Below are 12,027 nucleotides of genomic sequence, written 5' to 3'. Positions count from 1 at the left end.
CTATATTTCGTTTAGAAATAGAAAGATTAAAACAAATTGCTCCAAATTAATGAAATATTTATCTTTAAGATCTGTCTTTGTCGTAAAATCTCTAAATTCTCATTCGTGACGTCATTCCATCGCCATATTGCAGAAACAAAACACAAAGAACAACACAAAGAAATTTAACATAAATTTCATTTCCTGGTCTTCATTTTAGCTCATCCTGATATTTAACTGACAGTAGACATGGCAGTGAGTCCCATTGGAGGGGCTGTAAAAGCTCTCCAGTTGGAGCTGAAGAAAATTCAAGAGGAGCCAGTAGAGGGTTTTCGAGTAAATCTAATCAATGATGAAAATCTATTTGAATGGGAAGTTGCTATCTTCGGACCTCCTGGTACATTATATGAAGGTGGTTATTTTAAGGTAATTAACCATGGATACGCACAGTCTTTAAATAAAGGAATTTATTTACACAGGATCAATCCACACAAGAGTCTTAGCCTTGGGCTTGGGACTTTTGGTCAAAACAGTAACATAAACAAATACCAAGCATGATGATGTGAGACAGGTGCTTACATGCTTATGTTCGTCAAGAGCTTATGATAGGTATTGAATGTAACAATTGGATTTTGCCAGTTTGAATGTCCTGTCATCATGCTTTTTGAAAATTAATTTTTATACCCCACAAGCAGTTGACTTAAAGAGGAAATCCTGGTTAGTCCATCACTGTATTGGATACCTAAACTACACAAGTATGACATGTGTCCTAACAAACAACAGTATTTTGCTGGATCTTCCCATGGCCAGTACTCCACAAAACCCCTTTCTAAACATGCTAAATTATTTAACATCAATTTTATCACCAACATGAATTTTTGAGGCTGGAGGTTGAAATTCTTTCAAATTTGTATTACCTCCCTTCTCAAAGAGATTTTTTTTACTTTTCTATCATGAAATAAGGATTTTCTGGGGAGAATTAAGGATTATTCATTTTTTGAAGGGAATTTATTATTAGGACTTTATTTTTTGGACCAACATGTACATGACCAATCAAAGCCGGGTTTCATAGTTATTGTGAAACTGCGTATTCTGGAGGTGGCATGAATCAGATGTTGATACTAAAATATTCAAATGATCTTTTAGAGCAAATACCATCATGACCATCATGATGATCTAAAACTCTTTTATATTGCATTTAGTATTAAAACATTTTACTTTTCTACACTTTACACAAATATTCCCCATTCCAAACTAAAAGACAAATTGAAAAAGTTGGTATTGCTTTGTTTCATAAAAAAGAATGGCCAACTCTTTCAGGACCACATCCCCTAATCAAGTCTTGAGCATGAAGAATGTAGAAATCTGACTATTGTTAAATGCTTTTTTTTTTCACAGGCACATAATGTAAATGTACATGTACAATGTACTTATTTGAAATTTCCTAATGATTATCCATACAATGGTAAATGCTGTTTTTTTCCAAGGCACATACATTTTGTAATTATGAAGTTTTCTAATTATTCTTTAAATGATTATCCATACATGTACAACATGTACAATGTTAAATGTGTTTTTTTCCAGGCACATACATCTGTAATTGTGACATCTAAATATGTATGAAGTTTCATTATGATTATCCATACAATGTTAAAAGTTTTTTTTCCAGGGACATATGAAGTTTCCAAATGATTGTGTATCCATACAATGTTACAGTGACTTGACTGTTAGTGTTGCTCTTCACCTATTGCAACTTATTCAAAATTCTGACCAGTTAGTGTTGCTCTCCACCTATTGCAACTTATTCAAAATTCTGACCAAATTGCAATTTGTTTTATAAAACCAAACTGTTCAACTGGTCAGGAATTTGATCAAACTGCTGTAGAAAATCATAGTCAAGTCGTGAAAGTGCAAGGTGATAAAATAAAAATATACTTACAATCCTATAAGACTTTAACTCCAAACTACTGTTGATGTGAAAATTTAGTCTATCAGTTTGTTTAGATATTTTATAGTCATTTTGACTGAACTGTTTGTTCAAAATTTTGACCAGTTGAACAGTTTGATTTTACAAAACAAATTTCAATTTGGTCAGAATTTTGAATGAGTTGCAATAGTTGGATAGCAACACTAGTAGTCAAGTCACTGTAAATGGGTTTTTTTCCCAGACACATAAATGTATGAAGTTTCCTAAAATAATATCCATACAATGTTAAATTGTTTTTTACAGGCACATATGAAGTTTTCTTATAATGGTTATTCATACAACTGTACAATGTTTATAATGTTTTTTTCCTAGGCACATATGCAGTTTCCTATTGATTATCCATACAATATTAAATTGTTTTTTTCCCAGGCACATATGAAGTTTCCTTATAGTGATTATCCATACAATGTTAAATAATTTATTTTCAAGGCACATATGAAGTTTCCTTATAATGATTATCCATACAATGTTAAATGTTTTATTTTCAAGGCACACATGAAGTTTCTTATATACATCATGTACATATTGATTATCCATACAATGTTAAATGTTTTATTTTCAAGGCACATATGAAGTCAGAAGTTTCCTAATGATTATCCATACAATATTAAATTGTTTTTTTCCCAGGCACATATGAAGTTTCCTTATAGTGATTATCCATACAATGTTAAATAATTTTTTTTTTAAGGCACATATGAAGTTTCCTAATGATTATCCATACAATGTTAAATAATTTATTTTTTAAGGCACATATGAAGTTTCCTAATGATTATCCATACAATGTTAAATAATTTATTTTCAAGGCACATAAATGTATGAAGTTTCCTAATAATTATAATATCCATACAATGTTAAATTGTTTTTTACAGGCACATATGAAGTTTTCTTATAATGATTATTCATACAACTGTACAATGTTTATAATGTTTTTTTCCTAGGCACATATGAAGTTTCCTATTGATTATCCATACAATATTAAATTGTTTTTTCCCCAGACACATATGAAGTTTCCTTATAGTGATTATCCATACAATGTTAAATAATTTATTTTCAAGGCACATATGAAGTTTCCTAATGATTATCCATACAATGTTAAATGTTTTATTTTCAAGGCACATATGAAGTTTCCTAATGATTATCCATACAATGTTAAATAATTTATTTTTAAGGCACATATGAAGTTTCCTAATGATTATCCATACAATGTTAAATGTTTTATTTTCAAGGCACACATGAAGTTTCTTATATACATATTGATTATCCATACAATGTTAAATGTTTTATTTTCAAGGCACATATGAAGTCAGAAGTTTCCTAATGATTATCCATACAATGTTAAATAATTTATTTTCAAGGCACATATGAAGTTTCCTAATGATTATCCATACAATCCACCAAGTGTAAAGTTCATTTCCAAGATGTGGCATCCAAACGTATATGAGGTAAATATATATACTATTCTTTAAGTTTTGTAGGATTTCATGTGTGAATAATATGTTTAATATTTTCAATATACATTTATACATATAAATGATCATGATCAGCTTTTCGTGTGTTAAATGAGCTTGAGAAATCATTCAAGATACTTTTAAAGAAGTAAATTTAATCTATGATCTTGCACTTCATAAAAAACAAAACTCAAGAAAATTTTGTGAACTTGCATCTGTCATCTTTATGACTTTTTTCATTTCCCCTGTCTTGTGTAACATCATTCATTGGAGATGACTTGGTACCTATTAACATGATTAACATGATACAACTTGCTGATTTGTTGATTGATATATATTTAACTTATGTTAATGGTTGTGGAGCTCCAGGCCTGATTCAGAAATGAGAATACTATCTAAATGTATTATTATATATTTAAATGTTAGAATTTTATTTGTTATTCATTAAAATATGATATGTTTGTAGAATGGTGATGTATGTATATCTATCCTACACCCTCCAATTGACGATCCACAAAGTGGTGAATTACCTTCAGAAAGATGGAACCCTACACAAAATGTTAGGTAAAGTGTTCATCAGGACTTGCGTAACATTAATTAACAACAAGGTTCATGTATAAACAAAAATAAATGATATTGTAATTACTTGATTAACTCTTGCCTTTGATATCATAACTAGTTTCTTTTTACTATGTACATATTATCTAACCATGAGAAGATTTTTTAAGGAAATTTTCATGCTTTGTTTATTCATTTTGCCTAAATTATGTAAATTTTGTTAATTTTCTACAGACATATGCATTGTATCAAAGTTCCAACTTTCATAATATATATATATGGATTTACCCTACATGAATTTATCAAGCTTCATACACACAATTTTAAATAATCAATCACATGTTTACAGCTGACTAAATAGCCAGTCAGAGAAGATATGAAAGCATGCTTTCTATTTCTATGCAATACAATGTTAATACTGATTTTTGAACAGTTATACTACATGTACATACACATATACATACACAATTAGTTATATATACTACCTCTGCATCAAGTGTGAAACTACATTACTCAACATAAGACAGTTAATTGTGAGTAACAACAAATATTGTATATATACGTTGCGTTACTGCAATGTTCATCAGATTAGTATAAACTTTGTCTTACATGTCCACATTTCTTTTGGCAGAACAATCCTACTTAGTATTATATCACTTCTCAACGAGCCAAATACATTCTCTCCAGCAAATGTTGATGCTTCTGTCATGTTCAGAAAATTCAAGGATTCCAAAGGAAGAGATAAAGAATATGAGAATATAATCAGGTAATCATGGTAACAGTAAACACATGATATAGGTTTTATTGGCTCATTTTATATGGATGCGTATGCAACATTAAACTGATAACAGTGGGAATAAAATCTAATTAGATACATGTATATCTAGGATTGTTACAAGGTTTACATGTTATAAAAGGACGAACAATTTTTGTTTAATGTTCTAAATTCACTTTCATATTGGCCACCTGAACCAAAATAATGCTTGTAAGATATATACACTGATACAGTTTCTTTTATATTGCTGTTTCATGATTATTGAACAAAAAGTTGTTATTATTCAGGAAACAAGTTCAAGATACAAAAAAGGATGCTGAAAGAGATGGGGTCACTGTTCCAACAACTCTGCAGGAATATTGTGTTAGTATAAAACCTAAACCTCATGATGATGTAGACTTTTATGACGATGATGATTACGTAGGTGATGATGATGATGAGGATGATGATGAGGACGATGATTATTACGCAGAAGATGATGACGATTCCGGTAATGGTGGAGAATCTTGATATATTGATCATATTTGGAATTTGAATTTTGAGTGGATTAAATAATTGGATCATCCTTTTTAAAAGGAAGAATCGAGACAAAGCACCCTGTATTAACATTCAGGTTGGAGGAAGGCTTTTTCTTGGATGGCAGTAATTATTTACTTTGCTTTTAAAATACCATGAATACTACTAAAGTATTCAATATATATTCCTATATAAAAAAAACAAGATGATACTGTTTTACTCATTTAGAATATGTCGAGTATGATACTGTAAAAATTAATAATACTTATTTTGGCGTGAAGTTTAAATTATGACAGTTGAAAGAAGCTTCAAATGAAGTAACATAATAAAATGAATGATTTTCTGTACAACTTGTAGAACTGTATTTTAACGTTAGTTATTCACGTAGAACATAATTTAGTCATTTATTTATAGTAAAGTCCCATTTAAGTTTGTTTCTGTGATAGAATTATTATCAAAGTCAAAGAAAAATATTACTTATATGACTTACATGTAGTTGATACTGAACATTTGGTGATTCAAAAAAAAATGAACAAAATATAAAATATAAATTTATCTGTAAATATGGTAAATCTAATAGTAATTACCAATAGCATGAATAGGAGGATGTCCATTATCTCAACTCTCCTGTAATCTTTTTTTTTTTGCTGAGGGTTTTTCTGCTCCAGTTGAGCAATAGTTTTTAACTAGTACAGGTAATAGAGAGTACTTATTAAATTACTAGGGCGGGGGAGCTGTGATAGAAAAAGGCAAACACCACAAATAACTGCAAACTTTTCACTCATATTCCATATCCTACATACATATTACTCAGAAATCATTGAACAATATATGTCTATATTGACTTCTTCAAGTTTTTAAGAAATGATTGAATAATTTGAAAATAATGTTGACATTTTAAAGGTGCTTTTTTCTCTATATCTGATGAATGTCTGGCTATGGTCAGCATACATTGTACATGTGTGGTCAGGTTAACATATTTTGTTGATCAAAATCATGTTTTTCAAAACTAACTGACAATGCAAGACAAATGTGTGTTATTTTCAAATGAAAATAAGTTTTTGAAATGAAAGCTCTACCATGTCATAGGTACAATATACCTTGTTATGACTGTACTTTTTGTTTAAGATATAAGTGTAAAAACAGAAATAAAAGTAAATGAGCTTTGATCAGCTCTGTATGTGTATTTTGAATGACAAATGAAAGAATTTATGTACTAAAGGGATATTGTCCACTCTGAGAGAAAAGTGAAATAGATTTTATGTTTTCAAATTAACCTGCTATATTAATTTATTGTATAAAAGAATTGATATGTTATAAACAGACCAGATAGATGATTTTTTGTTCAATTGAAAAAAGATCTGATCATATAACAGATTAATTCATCTGTTATGCTTCTGTCGTTATAATTTAATAAATTAATTATAATTGAGTAGACAATATCCCTTAAGAATATATGTTTGAACGTTATTTTCAATTTAGACTTGTTTATATATACACAACTCGTCTAAACATGTATATACTTTAGTCTTCATAGACATGTTAATGACATTCCTTAAGCAAGTTACATGCTACTTATATATAATTAACACAATTTCAAAGATTTCCAGTTGTTCATTTTTGAAAAGTATACAAAATCTTATAAACACTGTACTTTTATAGTTTATATGTTAAATAAATATCGCAATTTCCGAAGAACAAATTATAAACTTGACAAAACATTAAGTTTTTAAAGACATAGAAAGAATTCATTTTTCATTCATTCCTCATAAACTTCAATTCTTACAAGATAAATTAAGGCATTGATTAATTTTCATAAATTCATATTTTTTGTCAAATATTAGTTTAAAAAGTGAAAAGTTATTTGAAATCAGGGCAAATGATTCTCAAAGCTCATGTCTGGAGTTCTGTTTGTAAAATAAGGACCCATATATAGTATAAAAGCTTTTTTAAGTAGTAAACTATCTTTAAAAATACTGTTGAAAGTTCAATACCTGTTTTCAAGAGTTCATTCCGATTATGGAGGACTTTAAAAGCAGTTGCAAATTCTCAATGGTATTTTTAAATGGTGTGTATATCAGAAAGAATGTCAAACCTTGTAAACAAATTTGAAAATAAATGTATGACTGACACCTTTAAGGAAAATCATTATTTAGAATGAAAGTTTCTATCAGATGTTAGCCTAGCACATATTATATAATCAGGTTGAAATATGATGAGATGGAACAGTTATATATTTTTCTTGTGTACCATCTTATGGTGAAATATTGTTAATTTCATTTTGTATTATATTTGTTTCTGGTGATCTATTACTGTATTAGATGTAACATGTAATGGTGTGTGTACATAGGTGTGTATTAATGAAATTTGGATGTTATAAATGAGTTGGATGTGTGCATGTAAAAAAGTGTATGTGGTTTAATTAATTTATAGCTTATTTACCATTAGTTACTATATTTAATTGTCACTGGTGTTATTTGTTGAATTTTTTATTTGTTTGTTTGTTTATTTAATATTCTAATGTAAATCACCAATTTAAGTTCACTTTTCAGACTTTCTAAGTACATGCAATAACACTTTTGATGAAGTATTAGGAATGTGATACAGAGACCAGGTCAGCTTTTCTTGAGAAAGGTTTAAATTACATTTTCATTTTTTTTTTTCAATTTGATACTTTTAGAGTAACATGAGTAAGTAAGATCTTGAAAATGTCAAGTAAAATGTACATTGTCACCAGAGGGTCATTGTGAGGAGATATGTGATTCTTAAAAGGTAAAAAAAAATGTCTCAAAGAAAATAGCAAACTGGAACGAATAAAAAAGATATAAGGGAAAACAAATCTGAGCGTGTTTATGAAAAGCATTTTAAAACTTGCTGTAAGAAATTATTAATAAAAGATTTATTTTTTTGAAATTTTAATCTCAACTACTATGACTTCACTGTTTCTGGAAAACTTGGTATAACTTAAGACCAGACATGTATCACATTCCTTTAAATATATGTTTAAGGAATAATATGAGGGTTAAAACTAATTAATGCATTTCAAAATATTCAATCTTCATATTTTTGGGGAACACTTAATCAAAACATATAGCCCTTTATATGTCTCCTGTTATTATTCTTACACTACTGAAAACAAATCCAGTTTTGAAATTTGAGACTAAAAACATTGCAATTAAGTATGCTTGCTACAGATTTTGTAATTTTGCACTCCTATGTGAGAAAGTGTGGGATTGATATAAAATATACATCATTCATATTTTTGGTTCCACTTTGAATCTAAGCTGAAGATTTTTATGCTTATCTGAATGCATTAGTTGATACTTCATGTCTGTATCCTTTCTTTCTGTTGAAAGTTTTTATATATATATTGATTTGGGATGAATGATGATGCAAAGTGGAAGTGTTTAAAAATGTCAAGTACATGTTAAAAATGGAAGTAATAAATTGTGAAATTTTTAATAATTTTGTTTTATGTTTATTTGTATCTTCAGTTAGTCTATGAAGCCAACATTTGTTTTTCTATCACTTGGTCTCAACAATTTGACAGCAAATTTCTTCATAGATCATGTACTGTGGAGAACTATGAAACCATTGCTTTAATTTGGGGAAAAAATGTTGGTCTAACATCTGAATCATTTGTTAGAACTTCCAATATCTAGATCTGTTAAGCATCATTCAAGCAGTGCCTGCATATATATATATGGACTATATATCTCATAGTTAGCTTGATATTCCAGACCTTCAAATTCATTCTCTAAATATCATAATTTCCTTATTAGTGGGTTGCTGCTTACAAGGAAGATTTTGAACCAAGGGTTCCATTGGGTAAAGTTGAATTGTTCCACATAAGTTTCATAAACGCCATCACAAGTTTTGGAATATTTGTGTCACAGATGACCATAGATATGTTCCAATATTGTAAGAACCAACCTCCTCTTTCTTAGATGTGACTTCACAGAATGAGACTTGTCACCCATTATATAATTACAATGTGCAACATGACAAGTGTCATTAGTGGATAAGAATCCTTCAACCCTACTAGAGCACTTGAGATCATCCCTGGGCTCCAGGTCATAAAACTTTTCTTGGTGATCAGAGTTCAAATATGTACTTGAAACCCCAAATCCAGTATTATGATTGATTGAAGTGAATTGTACTTTAAATGTTCATGGTCTCTGGTGGAGTTTGTCTTGGTCAGTTTTTGTTGAAGTGATTTGTGGACTTCTTGATAGTTTTGTCATCATCCTTTTTAGCTCACCTGGCCCAAAGGGCCAAGTGAGCTTTTCCCATCACTTGGCGTCCGTCGTCGTTAACTTTTACAAAAATCTTCTCCTCTGAAACTACTGGGCCAAATTAAACCAAACTTGGCCACAATCATCATTGGGGTATTTAGTTTAAAAAATGTGTGGCGTGACCCGGCCAACCAACCAATATGGCCGCCATGGCTAAAAATAGAACATAGGGGTAAAATGCAGTTTTTGGCTTATAACTCAAAAACGGAAGCATTTAGAGAAAATCTGACAGGGTTAAATTGTCTATCAGGTCAAGATCTATCTGCCCTGATATTTTCACATGGATCGGACAATCCGTTGTTAGGTTACTGCCCTGAGTTGGTAATTCTAAGGAAATTTTGCCGTTTTTTGTTATTAGGGCCCCTATAGTGATCAGTCTGTCCGTCCATCCGTCCGCCCGTCCGTAACACTTTGTGTCCGCTCCATATCTAGAGAACCATTATGATTTCATACTTTATACTTTACATGTTTATTAACCACCACCAGAGGGCGTGTCATGATGTATGTACAACTTCCTAGGTCAAAGGTCAAGGTAAAAAAACTTTGGTTTCAGTTGACAACCCTGTGTCCTGTGGTGAAGATCGTGTCCGCTCTATATCTTGAGAACCGTTATGATTTCAAAGTTTATACTTGACATGTATATGAACCAACACCAGAGGGTGTGTCATAATTTATGAACGACTGCCTAGGGCAAAGTTCAAGGTCAAAAACTTTGGTTTCAGTTGACAACCCCATGTCCTATGGTAAAGATTGTGTCCGCTCTATATCTTGAGAGAACCGTTATCATTTCAAAGTTTATACTTGACATGTATATAAACCCAACACCAAAGGGTGTGTCATAATTTATGTGCAACTTCCTAGGTCAAAGGTCAAGGTCAAAAACTTTGGTTTCAGTTGACAACCCCATGTCCTATGGTAAAGATCGTGTCCGCTCTATATCTTGAGAACCGTTATCATTTCAAAGTTTATACTTGACATGTTTATAAACCAACACCAAAGGGTGTGTCATAATTTATTAACAACTTCCTAGGTCAAAGGTCAAGGTCAAAAACTTTGATTTCAGTTGACAAACCCATGTCCTATGGTAAAGATACAATTTTTTAATGCACATTATTCACAGCGGGGCCCACAGAGATGGCTCCCATCTCAATGATATCTAGTTATCTTGAATATTAAAATAGATAGAGATATATAAACTGTAAACAGCAATAATGTTCAGAAAAAGAAGATCTACAAATAAGTTTTCATGACCAAAATAGTCAATTGACCCCTTAAGGAGTTATTGCCCTTTATAGTTAATTTTTAGCATTTTTCATAAATTTCTGTAAATTTTTAGAAAATATTTTCCACTGTAATTACTGGGCCAAGTTCATTATAGATAGCTAGAGATAATTGTAGCAACAAGAATGTTCAGTAAAGTAAGATCTACAAACACATCACCATCACCAAAACACAATTATGTCATGAATTTATCTGTGTCCATTGTTTAATATGCACATAGACCAAGGTGAGCGACACAGGCTCTTGAGAGCCTCTAGTTTTGCTATGGTTTCTCTTTTTAACTTGTGAGTTTTAAAAGTATCTTCCACCTCTTTCTAAGGTTGGCTACTGTATTATTGTATCTGTCTTTTGGTGTTTATTGCCATCTAGGGATGATTGATGGAAAAGATTTTGAGCTAAATTCAGCCAGATGCACCTAATTATGGTAATCCAGCTATTTATGAGGTAATGCAGCAGTATTGCATTCTTTGGTAATGACTGTCAATCTAATATGAGGCCAAAGGTTTTATGCTATGGATCTTTAGATATGACAAGTTTAAAATGAGATCGGATCAACCTTGGGTTACAAGGTATTGAAATCAAATATTTAAAATAATCCCTTACAACAATGTATGAGATGCTGGACCAGAAACGAAATGATATAGAAGTTAAACACTATAGGGCCTTCAACAATGAGAAAAACCATACAGCATAGTCAGAACTGTCAGATATTTAAGCCCCTGAAATAACAAATGTAAAACGAATTAAACAAAAAACAACTTGATTAATGTACAAATCAAAGTAAAAAAAAACAAATATAATTTACAGAAAAAAAACAACTACATGTACCACTGAATTACAGGCTTATACAGCACAACATATGACTGCCTATTTAAGAATAAGTGCACTACAAGACATAATTTTGAATTCAGTAGATACTATTTTACATCTGAAACAACTGGCCTATTGATTCAGGAAATGTCTTATAAGCTTTGTTGTTCATAATAAACTGACCTTAGAGGAAGGTCTTGCTTATGGTTTTCCAGTGATGATTTACACAAGGCTTAAATGAATGAAAATATTCAAGAAACATTTTTACAACTTTAAATGCATAAGAGCCATGAAAACCTTTATATATTGTGAAGACAAAATACCTTATGACTTTTCCTATCAATAATTGACAACTTGGGTAAAAGACAGGATAAATTT

The 12,027-nt window shown here is 30.5% G+C and overlaps 1 protein-coding gene across 1 annotated transcript; it reads left to right on the top strand.

Annotated features, from left to right (window-relative positions):
* Nucleotides 1-33: 33 nt before the first annotated feature.
* On the top strand, nucleotides 34-8,728 carry LOC139518959 (ubiquitin-conjugating enzyme E2 R2-like). Its single transcript, XM_071310657.1, has 5 exons — nucleotides 34-405; nucleotides 3,322-3,408; nucleotides 3,881-3,978; nucleotides 4,604-4,738; nucleotides 5,035-8,728. Exons 1-5 carry the CDS (start codon nucleotides 229-231, stop codon nucleotides 5,255-5,257), a joined length of 720 nt encoding a protein of 239 aa, XP_071166758.1. The 5' UTR covers nucleotides 34-228; the 3' UTR covers nucleotides 5,258-8,728.
* Nucleotides 8,729-12,027: the final 3,299 nt, after the last annotated feature.

Source organism: Mytilus edulis, chromosome 4 (assembly GCF_963676685.1).
Source record: "Mytilus edulis chromosome 4, xbMytEdul2.2, whole genome shotgun sequence".
Lineage (NCBI taxonomy): Eukaryota > Metazoa > Mollusca > Bivalvia > Mytilida > Mytilidae > Mytilus > Mytilus edulis.
This window is presented reverse-complemented; position numbering and strand designations above follow the sequence as displayed.

Coding starts and splice junctions, on each gene's coding strand:
- LOC139518959 (XM_071310657.1), top strand. CDS start 229: ATGGCAGTGAGTCCCATTGGAGGGGCTGTAAAAGCTCTCCAGTTGGAG. Junction 3,409..3,880: donor GGCATCCAAACGTATATGAG/GTAAATATATAT, acceptor ATATGTTTGTAG/AATGGTGATGTATGTATATC. Junction 3,979..4,603: donor AACCCTACACAAAATGTTAG/GTAAAGTGTTCA, acceptor TTCTTTTGGCAG/AACAATCCTACTTAGTATTA.